The sequence below is a fragment of the Cajanus cajan genome, chromosome 11 (genome assembly GCF_000230855.2).
Source record: "Cajanus cajan strain Asha chromosome 11, NIPB_CcT2T_4, whole genome shotgun sequence".
In the NCBI taxonomy this organism is placed as follows: domain Eukaryota; kingdom Viridiplantae; phylum Streptophyta; class Magnoliopsida; order Fabales; family Fabaceae; genus Cajanus; species Cajanus cajan.
In genome coordinates, this window is record NC_138527.1 from 4,400,671 (window position 1) to 4,424,729 (window position 24,059).

Here is a 24,059-nt window from a genome sequence, read left to right on the forward strand (position 1 = left end):
ATCTCAGCTTGCATTCTTGGGCTGAACAAGAAAAGCAACTCATCGCACAGAATAAATGAGCCTGGAGAGGCTCGCAGAAATAATACTCCCCAGAGAAACCTCAGCTTAAGCTCATGGAACAAATCCCCAGCGAGAGCTATCAAAGCAAGATCGTCAAAATCCCCAACAGAAGCGCGATCATCCAAGCAAAATATTCAGTCAAAGGACTTGAAACTTCCTCAGTGGAAGATAGCTCTCTGACTCAAGCGCTGAGTGAGGCTAAGCCTGCAGAGGCTTCCTAAATAATACTCTGGGATACATAAGATCCCCAAATCCCCAGTCGCCTACTCAAGAGGCACCCCTACAAAAGGAGAAAAATAAAAAAAATAAATATCAATAAATATTCCCCAAGCGAAATTCGGCATCCAGCCAAACACCGAACATCAAGATGATTTGCCTAACAGAAGAGGCCAGTCAAGAATTGAATGACAGAATCCCCCAGCGGATAACAACCTACACAGAGGCTACAAAAATCAAAAAATCAAAAGAGACACCCGAATAAGGATAACCGGGATACTCCACCATCGTCGAAAGGACGTCAGCCAATCATAAGGCATCGCTCACATCAGAAAGAGCATCTTCGTGTCTACACCCCAAGGAAACAGAAATTCCTCAATGGGTACCAACTACGCAATGGAAAGTTGGGACACAAGAACCTATGAGTAACTGCACATCCCCTAGACGGATCCCTGCGTTATCCAGCCCTCAGTGGCACAAAAATCAAAAAACAATCGTCGAAACAGCATCGTGGACTGTGGAGACAAAATCATCACAAATCCCTGGAGAGGGAAAACTCACGCTACCCCGAGGTTGTCAAGAACACGGAGGTATGCAACTACCACGAGGTTGTCAAGAACACGTTGGTAAAGCCTGGAGAGGCGGTACTCGGCTACCCCGAGGTTGTCAAGAACACGGAGGTATGCAACTACCACGAGGTTGTCAAGAACACGTTGGTATAGCCTGGAGAGGCGGGTACTCGGCTACCCCGAGGTTGTCAAGAACACGGAGGTATGCAACTACCACGAGGTTGTCAAGAACACGTTGGTATAGCCTGGAGAGGCGATACTCGGCTACCCCGAGGTTGTCAAGAACACGGAGGTATGCAACTACCACGAGGTTGTCAAGAACACGTTGGTATAGCCTGGAGAGGCGGTACTCAGCTACCCCGAGGTTGTCAAGAACACGGAGGTATGCATGAGCCTGGAGAGGCGACGACTAATACTCACCCTGGAGAGGGCAAACTCAACCTGGAGAGGCTACTCAACAATTTTCCCACCTGAAGACACTACAAGTCGGAAGGATGGCTTATTCCCCGAACAATTGGGTCAACTCCTTTACTTATCAAACGGTACACCAAAAGGTCGTTTGACTAAGTAAAGGGGGGGCAGCTGTAGACCCCTAAAATTGTCCGGGTCGGAAATAAAGCTTGAAGACTCTTGAAGACTGAAGGAAAGTCAGCCAGAAGGACTCATGGAAGGCCCTAGGAGGATTCTCTGTAGGTCTAGAGGTCTTATAATAGCTCAAAATAAGGAAGTGGAGGGAATAAAGCCCAATACGGCCTCCCAAAAGTTTAGTACGGCCGTATTGAACATTTTGAACTACAATACGGCCGCACTGAACTCAATACGGCCGTATTGAAGTTTCTGAACTTCAATACAGCCGCACTGAACTCAATACGGCCGTATTGTAGTTCAAAACTTCAATACGGGCCGTATTGACTCCAGGGGCCGTATTGCGCCTGTTCCCTATAAATAAGACGTCATTTGGACGTCATTCCACACTTTTACACTGAGTTTTAACCCTCTTCTTGAGTATTCTGGGTTTTTTTGAGCAGTGCTCTGCCTAGAAATCACTCGGAGAGTTGATCCGACAAAGTTCTCGAGTTCTGAGCTTTTTGCTTGAGTCTCGAACTGAGTCGAAGGGAAATCCTCCGGATTTCCATAGTTAAAATTTTCTAGGAGGGAGCGAGTGGGCTTGTAGAGCGAGGGAACGCCAAAAAGCTTCCTAGTTTTACTTGAATATAAAAGCACGCTTCAAAGGTTTCTTCTTAAGACCTTCCTTTTACTGCTTTCTGTGTGTATATTTAACTGTCATCATGTAGATAGTTAAGTTATAATTGTTTAGAATAAATAGGGGTAATTTAGTAATTTCGCACTATTATTTTTAGAAATAATCTGTCATAGGGAACCCGAAAGGGGCGCTGTGGGGTGCTAACACCTTCCCCACGCGTAACCGACTCCCTTACCCGACTCTGGTTGTCATGGCCGAAGTCGATTTTTGAATCGATTGCCTTAAACTTCTTTTTCCAATGTTTTGAGTAAAACATTGGTGGCGACTCCATGAACCCTTCCTTTTATGAAAACCGCTAATCCATGGAGGGTCCCGCTTGGGATTAACATGGATTGGTGAGCCTTTTAATAAAATTGCTCGTTTGACAAGGTCTCAGTTTGAGAATAAGTCATTCTAGCAATCCATATTTTTAAACAAATAAAAGAGTCCAACCATCCTTCGCGAATGCCGAAAGCCCGTTTCGGGCCGGTGGCGACATTTCGTACTCTCTCCTAGATCATCATTCTTACAAATTAAATATATATTTCTAATCCTCAACACATACAGAATCAAATGGGATCATCTATTCCTCAAACAGAATTAATCCAATTTTTCCAAAACGTAGCTTACAGGCACTTTTCTATAATTTCGTTCTTTCTCCCAAATCATCATTCTTACAAATTAAACATATATTTATAATCCTTAATACATGTAAAATCTAATGGGATCAAAAATTCCTTAAACATAAATAATTATAAAATTACTCATAATCTTAAGGGACTCTTCCTCTATCCAATTCCCTCATGTAACTCTACATACAAATAATTCCCTTTTCTCCCGTACCTGGATAAACAGTAGCCGAAACTAAAATAGAGATCTCCTTGGTCTCCTCCTCTAAGTGCCTCTCGGTCTTCAGAGAGTGTAGAAGGAAAATAAGAGAGCAAAAAAGAAAAAAAAAAAAAGAAGTGAAAAGTGTGCTTTTAGGAGTGCTTGAGTGTTCTATTTATAGGATCATATGTCTCTGGAACGGCCCGTTCCAAATCCGGAACGTCCCATTCTAGACCCTTAAATCACGAGTAAAAATCACATCCAGAATGGCCCGTTCTCAAACCAGAACAGCCCGTTCTGGGGTGCATTTAATATTGACAACGGTCATTTTTTGGAACGGCCCGTTCTCAACTCTGGAACGGCCCGTTCTCAATTAGGTTAAAAGGCCATTTCTGAAAACTGGAACGGCCCGTTCCCAACTAAGAATCATAGGTAAATTTAATGGTTTGGAACGGACCGTTACCAAAAGTAGGTCTATTTAGTAATTTGGAACGGCCCATTCCGGGCTACTAAACCACCTTAATTGGCCTCTTGGCCTAGTGAAGCTTGAGCTGTTACAAAAACCAAGACATTTAATTATAATAAAATATAATAATTAATAATAAAAAAAATATTTTAATAAGAAAAGCACAAGGTGTTACATCAATAATTAAAAATGATCTTGTGTCACATTATAAATTTATGTTAAAATTTCAAACTTAATCTTGGAATAAGTAAATCTCTCCTTGTTTATATATATATATATGAGTTAATCACCTATACATTGCTAGTGTAAAGTTTTTTTACACTGGCAACCAATTATATTTTTTAATTGTGCCATGTCACTGTTAAAAGTAAATGTGTTTACAGTGACATGACACAATTAAAAGATATAATAATTGGTTGCTAGTGTAAAAAGACTTTACACTGACAGTGTATAAGTGATTAACTATATATATATATATATATATATATATATGGGGAATGCTAATATACTCCCACCTATTTTTTAGTTGGAGTATGTTAGTAACCTACACTAAAATTTTAGGACAAGAAAATCATTCATTTCTTTTGATTTGGTTAATTTGTACAAAGGATATTATAGTAATTTAATTTAATTTTAAAATAAAATAAAACATTTTCTATCTCTTATTAATATCATTATCCAATTTATTTCTTTTTTTTCTATTAATTAATTTTTATTTGTTCAGAGAGAGGGGAGACATCATGAGAGAAATGAGTTAAAAGAAGAAATTTAATAGGAGAGAGATAAATAAGTTAGAGAAATAATTTAATAGGAAAGAGAAATGAGTTTGAGAAGGAATTTAATAGGAGAGAAAAATGACTTAGAGAATAAAGTTAATAAGAGAGAAAAAATATTTTATTTTTATTTAAAATTAAATTAAATTACTATAATATCCTTTATACAAATTAACCAAATTAAAAGAAATGAGTGGTTTTTTTGTCCTAAAATTTTAGTGTAGGTTGCTAACATACTCCAACTAAAAAATAGGTGGGAGTATATTAGCATTTCCCCTATATATATATATATATATATATATATATATATATATATATATATATATATATATATATATATATATATATATATATATATATATATATATATATATAGAGTTAATCACCTATACACTATCAGTGTAAAGTTTTTTACACTGAAAATCTATCAGATCTTTTAATAGTGTCATGTCATTTGCTTATTTAATCAAATTAAAATAAAAAAGGCACTATTAAAAGATCTGATTGGTTGTCAGTGTATACGTTATTAACTCATATATATATATATATATATATATATATATATATGAGGAGGGTTCAAACGATACCGGTATAACTTTTACTAAGTGTTACATCACTCAATAACTTTATATTAATTGTGAATTTTGTAAATCCAACCTTTAGATTGAAAATTTATATCACTTTATATGTGTAAATCAAATTTTGTTAAAACTGTACAACAACTTGAAGGTAATCAAAGTGTTCATATTTTAAAATGAATATATTACGTCAATTTTGTTCTATAAGAATGAAGTATCAAATCATCTTGGATTAATATAAAATTTTGGATATATGATCTAAGTGATATGAACTTTCAATTTAACAGTTAGATTTACAAAATTCACATTTAATATAAAGTTATTGAGCAGTGTAACATTTAGTAAAAGTTACACCGGTGTCGTTTGAACCGTCCTATATATATATATATAGGGAGCATATCAAGTGAGAGGAAATTTATTATGAGAGATGAGAGGGTTAAAATATAACTCTTAGATTAATCAAGTGAGAGAAAATTTAGAGTTTAATCAAGTGAGAGAAAATTAATCTAAGGGTTATATTTTAACCCTCTCATCTCTCATAATAAATTTCCTCTCACTTGATATGCTCCCTATATATATATATATATATATATATATATATATATATATATATATATATATATATATAGATATAGATAGATAGATAGATAGATAGATAGATAGATAGATAGATATAGGGATCCACTTACTTTAAGATCAGTAAGTTTTGGTAAATTTATTCTACTCAATAAATCTTGTTTTACATCAAATTTCAACGATCCAACCATTTAATTTAAGATTCTTAATGCATAGATGAAGTTTGTAAATTTAAAAAAAAAATTAAAAATCATATGATCCTTCACTTTATAAATTTAAATTGATGAATAATTATAAAAATATTTTATACTTTAATTTGATTCTATAACGAAATATCATATTATTTTCAAAACTACCACCACCATTATCAATGGTAGTGACTCTTCTACCTCAAATACTTTTAGTACAACATAATAACAAAATAAATTTATAAACAACAAACTTGTATTTAAAGGTAAAAAAATTCACATCACGTTATCTTCTTATTCTAAGTATTTCAAAAATAAAATAAGTTCTAATTGAGAAAGGTTAGGCATTATAATTAACAAACTATAATCGTAACATAAAACTGAGTTCAACAAGAAGTGAACTAAAGCTAGCTGAAGGTGTTTATTCTCGACATATATAGGAAGCATTCAAGCACTTTCTAGACAGTTATAGAAACGTGTATTAGTGCTCAAGTATAAATATGCGAATTTTTTACACAAATATTTTTTTTTTTTTAAATTACTCAATTAACCACTGTGCAACTTTATTTACAGGGATAGAACCATTTACTGTTTAAGCTCAGAATTCGGTTCTCGGGGAACCGAATTCTGACCACCAACGTGTATTTTTTTTTGTTTTTTCAACTCAGAATTCGGTTCCCGGGGAACCGAATTCTGAGTTGCTTTTATATTTTTTTTTTCGCGTTTGCAGGGGAAACATGGGCAGATGTTGGAAGCGGAACGGCCCGTTCCGAAATCAGAATGGCCCATTTTGCTTAAAGGAACAGAGTGGCATTTGTTAAAGTGAAACGGGCCAAAAACGGGCCGTTCCAACGTTAAGAATTAACGTTGAAATAGATGTTGGAAGCGGCCCGTTTTAAACAAAGTTTTTGGTAATTTTTTTTAACGTGGAACGGGCCGTTCTTGTTTTAGAACAGCCCGTTCCAAAATAGAAATTACACAGTTTTTTTAACTCCTGGAACAGCCTCGGAACATCCCGTTCCAGGAGCTGTTTTAACAAAAGGGTTTGTGATTTGGAACGGGCTGTTCTGGTTTTGGAACGGGCCGTTCTGGTTTTGGAACGGCCCGTTCTGGGTAAACAGTAAAACTTGCGTTTTTTTATAAATAGACCCCCTCCCCTTCATTTTTTTATGCGATTTCAGCTAAGTTTGTCTCCTTTACTCCTTTCCTGTACTGCTTCTAATTCACCTTCATAGTAAGAAATTTTTTTTTGTTCAATTTTCATTAACCAAATATAAAAAATGTTGTTGTGGAAGCAAAATGAGCATAGGTCTGCTTTCATTGGTAGAACGGTAAGTTTAGCACTTTCGTTATTTACTTTAAATTTCAATTAGCTTGTAACAAATTAGTACTAATTTTGGTAATTATTGCAGGAGACTGAGAATATTATTTGTTCTTACTGTCATTCAATGCCAGAACCTCACGCTCTAATTGTTCCTATACTAGAGGAAGTGGGTTTTTCTGGGGTTGCAAAGCTCAGACATCTAAAAGTGGATCACGCATTAATCACAGCTTTGGTTGAAAGATGGAGACCTGAGACTCATACATTCCATTTTCCAACTGGAGAGTGCACCATAACACTGGAGGATGTTGCACTTCAACTTGGCTTAAGAGTTGATGGTTTACCAGTCATTGGCCCAACATTATATGACTGGGAGGAAATGTGCTCCACCTATCTCGGAATCATGCCAGTTAAAGGTGAGTCACTAATTGGCTCTATGATTAAGTTAAAGTGGTTAAGAGATAATATGTTAGAATTACCAGAGGAGCCATCTCAAGAACAACTTGATGCACATTGTAGATCATATATATTAGGTTTAATAGGAGGTGTTTTGATGCCTGACAAAATAGGCAATAAGGTACATCTTATGTATTTATCTTTATTAATAAATCTTAGAAGAACAAGACAATATAGTTGGGGGTCGGCTTGTTTAGCTATGTTATATAGGGAAATGTGTAGAGCTACAAATGTTAGTAGCAAAACAATGGGTGGTTGTGCATCTCTGTTACAGTCTTGGGCATGGCATCGCATGCCATATATTGCGCCTATTTCCAGGTTACCAGCATCATTCCCTCTAGTCTGTAAATGGAGCGGGGGCAGAGTTTTAAACTTTCAAAATGTACCTCATAATGATGTTGTTGGATATAGATCAAGGTTTGATCACATTCAGAATGATCAGGTAACTCTTTAAAATCAAAGTTTTATTATTTTTTTTATTTTCTTTTGTTTAGCATAATATGTTAACTAAAGAAGTTTAATTTTTTTTGTAGTTTTTATGGGCGCCATATGGAGTATTGCAAACAGCAATACCGATGCAAGCATATAGAGATGCTCTGCTATGGACATCATGCACCTCCATTATTTGTTTTGCAATTGTTGAATGGCACCAATCTGATAGAGTGAAATTGCAATTTCGTCTCTTCCAGGATGTCCCTTCTACACCGAATAATTTGGATAACCTGCACAACATTGACATGAGGGGAAGACAAGATGAAAATTGGGTTACAAGACATGCTTAGTGGATCGACATATGGAACAATAGACGTGAGCACACATTGATGGGTCATCCAATGCAAGGCCCATTGTTTCACACACGAGAATACATGGAATGGTACATGGCCAATTCCATCTATTTTTTATCTATGCCACGACTACTATAAGATCCAAGGACCCATCAACAACGAAGGACTTCCACAACATTTGAGACTGGTCGAACTTCCATGCGATCGCATGAAGAGACTGGTCAGCATGTATCAAATCCTCAGTACGTCACTCCTGAACAAAACATAATTGACAGACGACATTCATTTGCAACAACTTCAGAGGATTTTTTTAAAAATTTATTTGGAGTAGATTTTAGAACTCCTTCTTCAGCACAATCATACATGCAATCTCTTTACCGTCCACAATTCGGTAATGAACCTGGAAGTTCTTCAGCACCATTTCAACATCCGGTGGTTGATGATGAAGCAAATCCTTCTGAGCAACAACCTCCACGGCGTAATCCAGGCCGTAATAGACGTCGCCCTCGTTGTGGAACTGGACACCATTACGGAGATTGAAAAATGTATATAAATCACTCTATGTTAATGTTATTGTTTTTTTATTCTAATGTACTATGTGTCTTTATCAATGTAATATGAATTTTAATGTTATGCATTTTTACATTTACTGCACTAAGAAGGTTATAAACTATTATAATTATAAGTATTGTAGCGAACACAATATACGATTTCAACACAATATACAATTTCAACACAAACACAACGTACTATCCGATACTAACACAAAGTAATTAACTTTAATATTACATAACTAAATAAATTTATAACAACTGATTACAACAATAATGATCATTGGTGGTGGGAACTACATCCATGACTAATATTCGGACATGTCTTCCTAATGTGACCAGGAGTGTGACAATAAGAACAATTTTTGACATGAGTATGTTGTTCTCTAATATCCATCTCTGTTCTAATCCTGGTGGACTTTGGTCAACCCTTCGAAGTTCTCTTCAGTTCTGGATTTGGCCACAAAGTTGGACCAATGTAAGTAGGTCAATAATCTTCATGTCGAAGCTCTCCAAACTGTCCTTCGTATACCTTTGCAACTTGTTGTAAGGTATATATGGGAGATATGTACCTTTCATAGTCATGATGTGCATGTAAGCATGAAGCAAGTACATGTGAGCAAGGGATATGAACTTTTTGGAACTTGCCACAATCACACCACAATTCATCAAGCCTTACCGCAAATCTCCCAGCTGGTTGAACTTCTCTCGAATATTGCGTTTCTTCCACTAGAAATCTACTGCTTGATCTGTCAAAGCTGATAACTCTATGAGTATTTGCCTTAGACTGTGCATCTTGAATAGTTTTATTTGCAATTTCCGAGTAGACATGTCCTGCATTAATCATTGCGCCCACTTCCGTACCTCTTTGAACGAAAAACTTGTTACAACGAGTGTATGTGGCCATTACCATGGAACAAATTGGCAAATTTCGTATTTTCTTCAATACGGAATTAATTGACTCAGCTAGGTTTGTTGTCATGTGTCCCCAACGTCGTCCATTGTCCCATGCTAGTGTCCATTTTTTCCTAGGAATGTTGTCTAACCATTGAGCTGCTTCAACATTAGTATCTCTTACTATGTTGTAATAGTAAAAGAATCTAGGTTCAGTCATCCCGTAGGCTGCAAAAAAAAAATTAAATAATTAAAAGTAATAATCAAATGCTTTAAAAAAAGTAATATAAACTTACCCATATTGACGACATCCTTCTTTAGTGCTGCATTTTTGAATCGTCGCATGAAATTTTGTGCAATATGTCGAATACAATAGACATGGACAGAATTGTTTTCCGTCCAGCCACTTCCATTTCTTGAGTATGCACTTCGAATAGCTTCATGACGATCAGAAATAAGGCACAACCCATCTTGCGGTGTTACATACCGCCTCAAGTTCTTCAGAAAAAAAAACCATGCATCGCTAGTTTCACCTTCAACAACAGCAAATGCAATAGGAATTATGTTGTTGCGACCATCTTGCGCAACTGCGACCAATAGTGTACCTTTGTATCTCCCGTATAAAAAGGTACCATCCACTTGTACAATTGGTTTGCAGAAGGCAAAACCATCAATGCATGGTTTAAAGGTCCAAAATAACCTTTTGAAGATAACACTCCCCTCGTCCAATAATTCACCTTGGTAAGCCGGTTGCGTATTTAATTTCCAAATAAAACCTGGAACATACATTTGCATTGCTTGCAACATACCTGGTAATTTGTTGTACAACTCCTCCCAGTTTCCAAAGATATTCTCAATGGCATGTTGCTTGGCCAACCATCCCTTTCTGTAACTAATTGTATAACCCATGGTGGACTTGATGTGGGCTATGATGGTTGAAATGGATGCCGATGGATCAACCTCAATAATTTCACCAATGCTTTGAGCAATCATTTGTGATCCCAATTTATTATGATCTTAGGAGATAAGTGGGGAAACACATGTGTGGGGGCCCTCAAGGATCATGATTTCCCAATGTTGTTCCCTGGTGCGCAATATACCACGACATCTCCAGGCACAGTCGTGGTGAACGCATTCCGTAACAAGCCTACTACTGTTTGAGTTTTTAACCTTGTAAGTGCAATGGTTGACAATGTGAAATCTATTTATGGCATCCTGCATTTGTTCTTTTGTTTGGAAGCGTTGGCCAACAAATAGTGTTCCAGGTGGATACACAACCATATCACGCTCCAACAAATGGCTATACTCACTGTCTTGTTGGATTTCATTGGGAAACTCTAAAAAGTGTGGAGGTGGGTTGTATATGGCTACTGGTTGTGGTTGTAGTGGTGGATTATTTGGAATTGGGAGGGTTTCTTCATCATCATGTTCATGTGCAGAGAGAATTTCGTCTTCGTCCTCGCTAAAAGGATCAAAGACATTTTCTGTTGGGAGACCAACAACAACATCATCTTCAATGTTGGTTTCAACATTGGGTTGAGAAGCAGAAGGTCTAGCTTGCTCAAATGGCTGAGAAGGTATTTGATTAAGGTCCATGATTGGACCACTTAAAAGCTGTGTGTATGACTCAATGTTGTAGTTGGAGGGGATATCATAAGAAGGGCTAGATGGGTTAGTGTACTGGTAACTTTGGTAAACTTCGTAAGGTGAACGTGAAGGTGAAACTTATGGTGCATGTGATTCAACTGTAGTAAATGTAGCATATAATTCAATACCTGATTGAAGTTGATTAGAATCGTGAACATTGAAAAGTGCATCAACGTCTTCATCATCCGTCAACTCAACACAGGTATAGTTACTAACCCCTGGGCCAAGTCTAATAGGGTACCGAAAATGTATGCTAGCCACCCTCTCAGAATCTTGTCGATGTAGCTTTCTGTGGATGACTCTTTGAAGCCTTTCTAGAGTAATTCCTCTGTTGATACGAACTAATTTTGCAGATGGAGAAGAGAAGGTGATTCCTTCATTCGGACATTGGTTAATGGAACCATCAGAATGAACAATAACGTAGATTGAAGAAGCCATTTTATGAAAGGTTTAAAGGAAATGAACGTGATTCTAAGAAACTGATTCAAAAGGGGTACACGGAAGGAATAAAGGAGAGAAGCTAATCTGAAATCGTGTGAAAAAAATGAAGGGGAGCGGGTCTATTTATAGAAAAACGCAAGTTTTTACTGTTTACCCAGAACGGGTCGTTCCAAAACTAGAACGGCCCGTTCCAAATCACAAAAACTTTGTAAAAACAGCTCCTGGAACGGGCCGTTCCGAGGCCGTTCCAGGAGTAAAAAAATATGTAAATTTCTATTTTGGAACGGGCTGTTCTAAAACAAGAACAGCCCGTTCCACGTTAAAAAAAAAATTACCAAAAACTTTGTTTAAAACGGGCCGCTTCCAACATCTATTTCAACGTTAATTCTTAACGTTGGAACGACCCGTTCTTGGCCCGTTTCACTTTAACAAATGCCACTCTGTTCCTTTAAGCAGAACGGCCCGTTCTGATTTCGGAACGGGCCGTTCCGCTTCCAACATCTGCCCATGTTTCCCCTGCAAACGCGAAAAAAAAAAATATAAAAGCAACTCAGAATTCGGTTCCCCAGGAACCGGATTCTGAGTTGAAAAAGACGTTAGTGCTCAGAATTTGGTTCCCCGGGAACCGAATTCTGAGCTTAAACAGTAAATGGTTCTATCCCTGTAAATAAAGTTGCACAGTGGTTAATTGAGTAATTTTTTTTAAAAAAAATAATATTTGTGTAAAAAATTCATAAATATGCACTAGACATTAACCCGTAAGTTGCACGGAAAATAATATAATTTATATTACATTTCATATTTAATAAATTTGTAAAGAGTTTGAAATAATAAATAGAAAGAGTTTGAGAAATATGATTTTTATATTTTTTAAATACTTTATTCTATATGAAAAAATTTAAATATTAAAAAAAATTAAATTTTAAGGGACAATTTGATGTTATTATTATATTTTAAATGTAGGATAATGTAACGACTAACTTAATATAAATTTAAATGATTATATATAAGTTATAATAAATACATAAAATTAATGTAAAATAATAAATTATAAATAAATTGCTTAAATCACAAATCAAATCATATAAATTGATTTGATTTTCTATTATAAAAAATCATGCATAATACAAATTGATATAAAATTAAAAAAATTATATATATATATATATATATATATATATTTTTTATAATATGCTTATTTGATTGTATTTTAACCTTATATTTCAAATTAGGTTTCTCTATAACCAAAATAATTTTTATAGTATTGTATGAAAAAACCATACTTCAACATATATCAATCTAATTATATGTGTAGGTATCATACGTTGAAGTAAATGAAAATAAAATTAAAGTTTTTAATAATTATTTAATTAATAAAATTAATTTAGACAATGATATCATAATGAAAATGAAACAATTGTATTAAAGTACATATTAAGTAAATGCTATTTAAAATTTTAATAATTAATAGAAATGTTTTTATAATTTTTAACAGTTAATCGTTACATATTTATAATTAATTTGCAATTAAGAGACCCTATTTGATTAATAGGTTGATTATTAAAAAATTTACTCAATAAAAATTGTTTAAAAATAATAAGTATTATACTTAATTTGCTAAATAAAAATTAATCAATTGTTTAAGATATATAAAACTTGATTTACTTTCATATTAATTTTGGTACTAATATGAGAGTTTAATAGTTAATTATCATTGTCAAATCAAAGAAAATTGATATCAATAATTTAAGGTTCAAATTAAAGGAGAATTTGGAGATATTTTGATTTTATAAAATTTTATTTCAATAATTAATTTGTAATTAAAAGACTCAATTTAAACAAATGTAAAAAAAAAAAAAAAAAAAACTATTTCCTTTACTCAATAAAATTCGCGAGAAAACTATTTTATTTTAATGAAAATTTAAATAAAATATCAAAGCACATGAAATTAATAAGTTAGCATAAGTATGCAAAATGAGCATAAAACAATACATAAAATTCTTAAATTATAAATTAAGCCATGTTATATCACAAAATTGATCTCTTTAAGAATTATGATTTTTTTTTCTACTTTCCAAGTATTTTATTCTGTATGAAAACACATAAACATGATATAAATTCCTTTTAATTTTAAATGATACTTTACTGTTATTATTATATTTTAAATGTAGCGCAAGTAGCAGTTAGTTCAATGTAAATTTAAATGATTATACATAAATTATAATAAATAAATAAAATTAATGCAAAATAATAACTATAATTAATTATGCATAAAAATTATTAAATTATAAATCAAATCATATAAATTGATTTGATTTTCTGTTATCAAAAAATTATTCATGATACAAATTAATATTAAAAAAGAATAATTTTTATTAGCATTAAAAATGTTTTTTTTTTTATAATATTCTTATTTGATTGTATTTTAGCTCTATAATTCAAATTAAGTTTCTTTATAATTAAGCTAATTTCTGTAGCATTGTATAAAAAAAAATCATACAGATATGTTAATCTAATTATATGTGTAGGTATCATACTCTAAAAAAGATGAAAATAAAATTCTTTATAATAACTATTTAATTAATAAAAATTAATTTAGACAACTATGTCATCATAAAATGAAATAATTATATTACAATATATATTATGGGTTTTCATTATCTCCTTAGCATACTCTGGTGAGGAAACAATGATTGTGAAGACCTCCCCAAGTTGCAAATGCATCAAGGGACCATATATTTTGGCTAAGTCTCTTAATTTTCTGTGTGGTTTAGATGTAACAAGATGGAGCATGTTTCCTATTATAGGTAGCTTCCATGGACCTAGAAATGATTCTTCTTCTTGTTATTGCTTCATTTATAAGGCTAGAAATGATTTTAATTAGTGCACGTTTAACAGAATAATGTTAATATTTAGTTTGTTAAAAATAAATTCTTCATTTAATTTTTTATTTCCAAAATATTTTACACGTGGTTTTAATTTTCATAAATGAGACAAAAAGAAATAGATTGATTATAAAGAATGACTAATTATGATACATTTTCATAAATGAGATATTAAAAACGTTGGTTTATTTTTTAGAGAAAAATAAAATAAAATTTTTCCTATTCACACGAACGAAAAGAGATAAAGATAAAAAGAAATGGATTGGTATGTAGTGGACACATAATCAAACTAATTAAACACCACATAATAGGTGATTTCTATGTTAAATCGAATAGAAAAATATTATAATGTTTTATTATTGAATTTATTTAAAATTATAATATAATACTAATATATCAAAATATAAAAATATAATAATATTGTAAATGATACTTTAATTGTTATATTATTGTTGTTGTTTATATTTATTATTTATATAGATAAGAAATATTTATTATTTATATTTTATATAGAGATAAGAAATATATACAACCGTGCAGTAGTGTGTATGCATTATCCTCTATTCTCATGAACAGCAAACAACTGAACTATTGCTATACATTCCGAGAAGCTTTAGTTTCAAGACATTGCTCCTTTTTGTTTTTCTGCCGACATCACCGTACCACGAACACCCTCAGCAATTCTTGTAACTTCCCTTCTCCCTTTCTGAATTTCCCGTGTTTCGGTTTAGTGTTTTTCTCTACAACTTGGGTTTTCTGTTGTCTTTTTCGTTTCTCATGTTTTTCGTGCTGCTCTCTTTCTCTCTTTGTTTCTGCTACCAATCACTTTTATTCTTCGAACTTTTCATGGGGTTTGCAAGTGATGTCTCTACCTTTTTGCCATTTCATTTTTGAACCCAACCTTCTACTCTACAGCGTGCTTACACATGTTCAAATCTTATCTAATATTAAGTAAAAATTTATAGAGAAGATGGGTGGTTTAGGATTGGACAAAGGTGGCAGCTTTGGTGTCTTTGCACAGATCCCTTCACTTCCTTGGCCTATGGTTCACCATCATATTGGGGGTTAATATGACGGACATGGTCTTTTGTCTCACTAAAATATCAAGTTCATAAGCACGACAAGTGCTTGCTTAAATGCCTAAGTGAACATTTCTAACTGTGCTTTACAACCTTATCTCAAAGGTCTGTGATGTTGTTATTGTTTGTCTTTTAGGGATACAGGATACTTGATCATACGTTATATGTTTGAGGATGTTTGGATACAACTTTTGCTGTAGCAATTATGAGTATCATTCCTGTCATCCTGTGTATAGGGGAAGATGCACTTTTAGGTTTGACTGAGACATAATATCTGGAATTGATTGTTGATTCCATGTGAATTCTTGGATCAAAGTCTATTGAATTGTGTTCTTTTCTACATGTGGTTTCCCCATGAGGGAAACACATATGCTTGGGTTTTGGGTGGAGGCTGGCATCAGTTTTGAATTGGCGATGGCATGGGGTCGGATTCTAGTCTCCACAGTATTTTTGTTTGTCTTAAATGTGAAAATTCAATCCTGATGTGAGAACCGTGTCATTGTCGCATTAAATCTACATTCTGGGTCATATTGGTTGTTTTCTGGAATGCAATCAACTTCTAAATTATGCATTGATATGCTTATGAAAATGCTAGGTAACAAAGTTGTGATGGCGTCCTGTTACTTCAATCCTATCCCTACTAGCTCTCATCTCATTTGTGCAGATTTATCTAGAAAATTCAAGATTCCAAAGCTTCTTCACAGGGTAACTTTCTTGAGCTGATATTTGTTGTCTTGGTGTCAATCTCTTGCTGATAAGTTTTCCCTTTAAAATATTTTAATTTCTTTTGGTAGCTTTTCTGGTGATATACTTAATAACATGACCATGCGTTGCACTTAAGGTTAATTGTCTGCATGTAGTTTTTTATTGTTATGCCTGTCTTTTGATTATTTTTAATAAATGATGTTACTTATAGACAATAAAATAAACAATTTAATTTTTTTGGAAGACATGATAAATCGTTGAATTGAGCGAGCCTGATATTCTACATTAAAATACATGGGCTATTACTCTATTTCATAGAAATGGAAACAGATAAAGCTACAAAGTTAAGGCCTAGAATTGCAAAGTTTCCATTGCCTTATGGGGATTTCCAGTATTGAAGTTCAAAACATTTTCTTTAAAGAAGCAAAATATAAATTTCACTTCTGCAAGGAATGTAAATATCTAATAGGTATAAAGTTGGAAATGGAGAGGCTCTGTAGTGTTGGTTTGTTTTAGGATAAATATGTTCTGTCAGTTCTCTATGTTTCTTGGTATAAAAAAGTTTATGGCAATGTGGAGCTCCTATTGGGATAGCATCATATCTTAACATAGAAAATTGTAAAGAGGTTTGTTTCTAAAGTATTTGAGCAAGCTAAATAAATTTCACCATCAGCCATGGATTTTTTTTTATATTTTTGTATATAGATTAGAATTGATTTTATATCATTGCTGAATCCTGATTTCTCACAGGAGATTTCTTCCCTAACACAATTTCCTTTCTTATTTGTGCTGACATGTTTCCCTCATTGTATTTTAAGCACAAAAGGAGGTTTGATGGATCACCTAGGTCCTCAAAAATTACTGCATTTTATGGCTTAAAGACACCTCCTTATGAACTTGTAAGTTATTCACTCCTTTTCCTGAATCATATTTTTGTTTGAAGATAATTATACTATTTTGGCCTATATGCTTGAATTAGTTGAAGCATCTAATTGAGCAGTAAGCTTTTCAGAGAAATAATTGCATAGGTAGTTACAATGACTATTGCCACTTAAGCCATTATAATGATGAAGAAAGAAACCAAGAATTGAGAAAAAGAATATTATATTTGACCAAGGGATGACATTACATAGAAGGTTGTGTTTATGATGAAACAATTACATCCAACCTTCGATGAACACTAAAATGTAAGTTACCCTTTTCCAAAAACTATTTATGTGAAAATTTATTTCTCTTGGATAATTTCTTTTTATTACAGCCATTGTGTTTATTCAACACCTTCAATTAATTTGTCTCTATCATGGATAAAATGGAAACAAGGTATTACATTTTGCTGCATGTGCAACATATATCAACATTCAGAGATAGCAAGAGAGGAAAATGACAACTATTTATGACTTTTTAAGGAGGGCAGAGTAGGAGAAACAAGAAAATTTCCATTCATCATGTAAACTGACGCTGTTAGATTTGGCTTTTTGACCCAAGTGGGGTCCTTTTACAAGTTTTTTATGTAAATGTGGTTCTTTTGAAAGTATTTACGCCTTTGGGGCTGTTTACAACGGTGTCGCTATGGGCCATAGCGACACGTGGCTTTTTTTTTTTTATCTTCGAATGAGCCATATCGATGTCGTTATAGGCTGCGCCACCACAGTTGATGGCTCAACGAAAATGATGTAGCCCATAGCGACACTGTATAAAAAAAAAAAACGAAAATAATACAACTGTAAAAATAAAAATAATAAACTGACTTGGTTATTATATATTTATAAAACTAAAATTAACTTCTGCACAAATTTAATTATAAAATAAATTATATTAAATTTTTTTAAGTGGCGCTATGGCCTATAGCGACACTGTGTCGCTATAGGCCATAGGGCCACAAGCTTTTTTTTTTTTTTTAATTATTCACTGAAATTATTTTTTACAAACTTAATTTTTTATTAATTTTACAGAAAAAAAATAAAAAATACCTCAACACAAAAAACCTCTACAGATATCCTAAATAAAACTGAAATAACCTGAAATAATAATTTAAATTAATAAACGTTACAAACAAATTAAAATAAAAAATTAAATTAAATTTAAATTTAACAGAAAATAAAACTTACCTTTTGATGATTCTCGGATGCCTTGTGAGCAGAGTGAACGAGAGCTGCGTGAATGAGTGAATGAAAGGGGTCTTCCACCTGTGTCGCTATGGCCTATAGCGACACAGTGTCGCTATAAGCCATAGCGCCACTAATTTTTTTTTATTTAAATTATTAACTTAATTTGTTTTAAATTTTTTTTATTTTATATTATTTGCTTCCTTGTCACTGTTGCAAACACAGATTCTGTGCTGTTTGTGCTCTCTTAGTCACCTTCTTCTGTTGCACAGTTTGAAAGCAAAAATACATAAAAGTATATATAAAAGAAATAAAGAAAAACCACTTTCCAGTGTTGTGTGCAAAGGTTGTTGCTCTGCTTTGTTGTTTGAAGAGTGTGTAGAATAAGAAGGCATAGAGAAGAAAATGAAGTACCCGTTGGTGACTGGAGGAGTTGTTAGTGGCCTTGGCAAAGGTGTTACGAGAGCTGCGTGAGGGTCTTCCACCTGTGTCATTATGGCCTATAGCGACACAGTGTCGCTATAGGCCATAGCGCCACTAATTTTTTTTTATTTTAAATTATTAACTTAATTTGTTTTAAATTTTTTTTTTATATTAGCAATTAAATATTATTTTCTATTTATAAGTTTATTTTCTTTGTAATTTCTTTTCTTTTTTTATATATATTTATTTCCTTTAAATTATTTTATCACGAATTAAATATGTATTTAATTATTTATGACAGTGGCGCTATGACCTATAGCGACACTGTGTCGCTATAGGCCATAGCGCCACTATTTTTAACGTTTTTTTTTTTTAAATTATTTACTTAATTTGTTTTTTAGATTTTTAATTTATTTTATTCAGTTCTTTTTATAATTTATATTTATATATTTATCTTTTCTGTATTTTATTCGTATTTTTTTTTTAAAAAATTATTTTCTTAAAATTTTTAATTTATATTCAAAATGAGGTGCTATTGGCTATAGCGACTTTATTGAAGCCGTTTAGTGGCGCTATGGGCTGTAGCGAGTTTATTAATATGGCTTTCATGGCTTCTTTGGAGTTCAAAATTGCCACGTGTCACTGGTTTCGCTATGGGCCATAGCGACACCGTTATAAACAGCCCCAAAGGCGTAAATACTTACAAAACAGCCTCATTTACGTAATAAAGTTTTAAAAGGACCCCACTTTGGTCAAAAAGCCGTTAGATTTTTATAAGACTTAGAGCCTATGTGACAAATTGATAATCAGGAATCCTATAACCCTTTTGTGACTCATATAAACTGGACACTCATTATTACACAAAGCAGCCACTAGTTGGCCCTTTAAATCATTGTTATCATAATTGATAATTCTGACTTTGTTTTGCTGCTTCAATATTTCTTAGAATGCCTTAGAGCCATATATGAGTAAGAGGACAATTGACATGCACTGGGGTGAATATCATCGAAATTTTATAGAAGGTTTGAACAAACAGCTAGAAAAGGATGATATACTATATGGTTACACCTTGGATGAACTAGTCAAAGTGACATACAACAATGGGAATCCGTTCCCCGAATTCAACAATGCAGCTGAGGTACTTATTAGATTGATTGCTCTCTGGCTTGGATCATTTTAAATTGATTATGAAATTGCTCCCTTATTCATAAAACTATTCAAAATGCTCCGATGTATATTATATAGTAAAATTAGATATACACAATGTGGATAATATTAACCATCCTCTAAGATTTGCAGAATTACACTCACCTATCATCTTTCTTCAGAAATTACACCCACTCTATTTATTTTATTTATATTTGTCTGTATGCAAGGCTGTATAATGGTATATTGTGGCTGAAAAAGAAAAATTGAAGAGGTCTGGTGAGATTAGTTTAGATAAATCTCAAGTAAATGTAATGTACTCCAAGTTATTTTTATTCAAAGAAATAAACAGAAATTTTATTGTTAGGGAATATAACTAATATGAAATTATATCTATCTATCAAGCAATGGTATAATAATTGATTACATGTATTCAATGTGAGAGTGAATCTTCGTGATACATAAATAAAGGGAAATATTTAATTTAACACTTTCAAAGTGTAAAATTTCATCTTTTAGCTTCAAAAGTTAGTGTGTTTGGAATCAAATCCATAACGTGGATCATTACTCTCTCTCCTCATCTAACAAAAGCAACAAGGAGTAGCTTCTCCATCAATTGAACCTATTTGATTTGATTTTTATTGTTGATGGGATTTTATGATGTTGTTCCAAAGATGCTCTTATAAGAGGGTTTCATTATTCTGAAATACTAGGATAATATTGGCTTTATCACAAGATAGGGACAATATTTTGACATGTTATTGGCCTATTGCTATAGAATAGGAACTGAACATGACAATTATTGCTTATAAAACTTCAATATCTTTGAGGGTGGGAACCCAGTACCCAATGCACAATTTTTCTTAATTCCAACCTAGAGAAAAATAATTTATCTAGTACTTTTTGAGAATGTCAATTTTGATGCTTTATTTCTCTCCAGCTATTTGTCTATCCATTATCTCTCTCTCTTGTTACTTTTATTTTTCCTCTATTAAAATTTAGGGCTCTAAAAGTTGTCTACTAACTAAAAATATATTAACTTATGTTTGTGGTGATGTGCAATTGGTGAACATGCTATGGGAAGTTTGGCATCTGCCTTGGTCAATATGAGAAAACCTGCCTGAGAGTCTAAGTGATAAGAAACCTCAGGAGAACCATCCCTCAAAGCTAGTTCATGTAGTTGAAGAGCCAAGGGCTTATAAACCCCACACTAGAACTCCCATACTTCCAATGTGGAATTGAAGTATCTTACCTTGCAATTGGATCCTAACATGCCACCACGCTTTGGGAACCCTGTTGCTCATGCGGGTTGATTCTGCACTAGCCCCTTCAACTTGATGGAAAATCTAGGAGAAATGATAGACAATTCCTCCAAAGTACTTTCTCTAAGCTCCTTAGATCTTCCTCGAGTGAATTCTAGACGTGAATGGACCAGGAGAAGAGTTGAAGACGCAGAGAATTCTGGAGTTGGAAGTACCTAAGCCAAGGGAACAAAGAATTGTTCACAAGGTGCTTCTCCTAGAAGCTTTCTAGGAATCCTAAATTCTACACGTCTAAATGGACTTTTAAGAAGAGAGAAATTGGCTAAAAGCTCAATGCTCTGAATATAATCTCAAAAGTGAATACAAGTGAAGGAGGAGAACTTAATTTATAGGCAAGTGATGGGTGAAATTGCCGCCAACATCCAAAGGAACAAGCTAGGCATTTGAAATTCAAATAGAATTTGAATTTCAAATTTTTGGTAGCCACATGCTACTCCATCTGCAGCTCCAATTTCATTTAGATAGCATTTAGAGTTAATTTGAGGATACTTAGGGGTTGATCATGTGTAGCCATTTTCTTTATTCTTGTGGTTCCTGCACCATTTTCCCTTATCTAGATTGTATTCTTTTTGTTCTTTAAATATTTATCAAAGTTTTATTTGGTTGTTTGCATTTTCTGTATTTTCCCTTCTCTAGACTTGTCATATCTGTGTGATGAAACTAATCTTGTCTTGTCATCTGATTGCTGATAACGATGAAATTACAATTGTGGTTTCTATGTGCTTTTATATTTATATGTTGTTTATGCCAATCGTGTCCCCTAATTATTTTTTGCCCCTTCCACTCAGGTTTGGAATCATGACTTCTTCTGGGAATCCATGCAGCCAGGTGGGGGTGATATGCCCACACTAGGTCTCCTTCAACAGATTGAAAAGGATTTCGGATCATTTACAAATTTTAGAGAGAAATTTATAGGAGATTCCCTAACATTATTTGGTTCTGGTTGGGTTTGGCTAGTTTGTAAGTCCATTCCTATTTCCTAATTGATCCTCCGTTCTGTGTTCTCCCAATCCTTCGAAAATAATGTTCAAATTATTCAAATTACATATTATTTTCTTAATATGCCATAAAATCCTTGGGTTTCCCTTATGATATACATGTCTAAATTAAATTTATTAAATGTAAAATTTAAAAATAAGAGCCTCAGTTATTATTATTTTTTTTTCTGGAGTGACTGTTAAATACTAATTGAGAATATTCAATAATTCTGTGATTGTGGTTGTAACTATTCTTTCCTCATTAGCTGGTTTAGTTCAAGAACAATTGCATTGTAAGGTTTGTGGGATAGAGTAGAACTAAATGTAACCTTATTGTTTGATATTTTGCTTTAATAATGTGGGTGATTGATGCTAGTATTCATTGGCTGTTTCAGTGAAGAGAGAAGAGAAACGGCTAGCCATAGTCAAAACTTCAAATGCCATTTGCCCAATTGTGTGGGATGACATAGTAAGTTAATTTCCACTTTCCTCCATAAAATATTTGATTTAATATTGGAAATGGAGTTAATCATATTTTCTCTTGCAGCCAATTATCAATTTGGATTTGTGGGAGGTATGCCTCTCTCTTTCTCTCTTTGTCTCGCCTACAACTCAAAAACAACAAGCATGCACATGCAAAATACATAGTGAAAACCTCTTTTTATAAGGTCATCATTAACTGACGGTCTCTTTCTTTACTGCAGCATGCATACTATCTGGATTACAGGGTATGTAACCATCATAGATCATTAGTTATTTTCCAATACTTAGATACAATACCATGAGTATTGTTCTTCAATCAGAATTGGAGTTTTATGGTAATATGCATTCATATTTAATACAGATCTTGATAATATACATTTGTACATGTTACCTAGGTGAAACTCTAATTCTAATTGAAAAACAGTATCAATAATATTTATAATATTGTACCTAATTTTTCTCCTTTCTACAAAGCCATCAACTTCATAATCATTGTGCTACTCTTGGACAGAATGATAGAGCAAAGTATGTGGATGTATTCATGAACCACCTTGTGTCTTGGAATGCTGCAGCGGAACGATTGACTTGGGCAGAGGCTTTTGTGAACTTAGGAGAACCAAAAATTCCTGTTGCATGAAATATTCAAATGCTTAATATGATTATTGAAGTGGTGGCAACGACCATATGGCATCTTAGGTGGAATAGATATAGGAATAGATAGGTTTCAGTCATCATTTGAATACAACATTCATAGTTCCCGTGTGCTTTCTGGTTGTCAAATTTTGCAGTGTTTAGGATTGAAGACAGCTTGTCATTTGGAGAGATCTTGTGAACTTAGAGCAGGAGGCAAGGATTTCAATGTGTAATGAAAGAGAAAAACAAGCATGTTCTTGGACTTACTATAGCGTTATTGTATGAAAGTATGAATGTAATTATTAATGTGGTAAGAGGCTATTAAAATTTTGAAGTGAACCAATTTTGAATGCAGTTAACGTTGATCTAAGTACAAGTTTAGGTGGTGTTCATGAAACACGAGAATGAAATTTATGTTTGAATCAGCTTACTTGGGAGAAATAATTTAGTTGACAATTTTTTTAGTGCTTTTGAAAAATAATTGTTTTATTTAAAAATATTTTTTTTTTCAAACAGAAAATAACACGTCAAAAATGTGATTCCGGTTGTGAACGCAATTGTCTTAAATCTTGTATCTGCTTGCCTTACCTTCATATCTGACAGGAACTTTTTGAGCATAAATTGTTTGGTGGGGCAATTCATAGTTCGTTATGGTCTAATAACTTGCTTCACCCAAAGTTAATTTTGACCATTTTATATTCAATAAATA

The 24,059-nt window shown here is 33.3% G+C and overlaps 4 protein-coding genes across 5 annotated transcripts; 2 read left to right on the top strand and 2 right to left on the bottom strand.

Annotated features, from left to right (window-relative positions):
• Positions 1 to 6,944: 6,944 nt before the first annotated feature.
• LOC145953124 (serine/threonine-protein phosphatase 7 long form homolog) lies at positions 6,945 to 8,896 on the top strand. Its single transcript, XM_083066795.1, has 3 exons — positions 6,945 to 7,234; positions 7,549 to 7,716; positions 7,808 to 8,896. Exons 1-3 carry the CDS (start codon positions 7,154 to 7,156, stop codon positions 8,054 to 8,056), a joined length of 498 nt encoding a protein of 165 aa, XP_082922921.1. The 5' UTR covers positions 6,945 to 7,153; the 3' UTR covers positions 8,057 to 8,896.
• LOC145953297 (uncharacterized) lies at positions 8,394 to 10,497 on the bottom strand. Its single transcript, XM_083067239.1, has 4 exons — positions 10,314 to 10,497; positions 9,801 to 10,091; positions 9,143 to 9,732; positions 8,394 to 8,576 (listed from the first exon to the last, which is right to left on the bottom strand). Exons 1-4 carry the CDS (start codon positions 10,495 to 10,497, stop codon positions 8,394 to 8,396), a joined length of 1,248 nt encoding a protein of 415 aa, XP_082923365.1.
• A 24-nt stretch (positions 10,498 to 10,521) lies between these two features.
• On the bottom strand, positions 10,522 to 11,589 carry LOC145953298 (uncharacterized). Its single transcript, XM_083067240.1, has 2 exons — positions 11,280 to 11,589; positions 10,522 to 11,228 (listed from the first exon to the last, which is right to left on the bottom strand). The coding sequence occupies exons 1-2, from the start codon at positions 11,587 to 11,589 to the stop codon at positions 10,522 to 10,524; spliced, it is 1,017 nt and encodes a 338-aa protein (XP_082923366.1).
• A 3,419-nt stretch (positions 11,590 to 15,008) lies between these two features.
• Positions 15,009 to 23,689, top strand: LOC109791890 (superoxide dismutase [Fe] 3, chloroplastic). Of its 2 annotated transcripts, none has more exons than XM_083066368.1 (9): positions 15,009 to 15,163; positions 16,152 to 16,261; positions 17,080 to 17,160; positions 19,736 to 19,927; positions 22,046 to 22,217; positions 22,630 to 22,703; positions 22,782 to 22,808; positions 22,939 to 22,962; positions 23,229 to 23,689. In XM_083066368.1, the coding sequence occupies exons 1-9, from the start codon at positions 15,046 to 15,048 to the stop codon at positions 23,352 to 23,354; spliced, it is 924 nt and encodes a 307-aa protein (XP_082922494.1). In that variant the 5' UTR covers positions 15,009 to 15,045; the 3' UTR covers positions 23,355 to 23,689. The 2 variants fall into 2 exon arrangements, with proteins under 2 accessions (XP_082922494.1, XP_082922495.1); XM_083066369.1 differs by having other exon boundaries at positions 15,021 to 15,163; positions 16,221 to 16,261.
• The last annotated feature ends 370 nt before the right edge of the window (positions 23,690 to 24,059 follow it).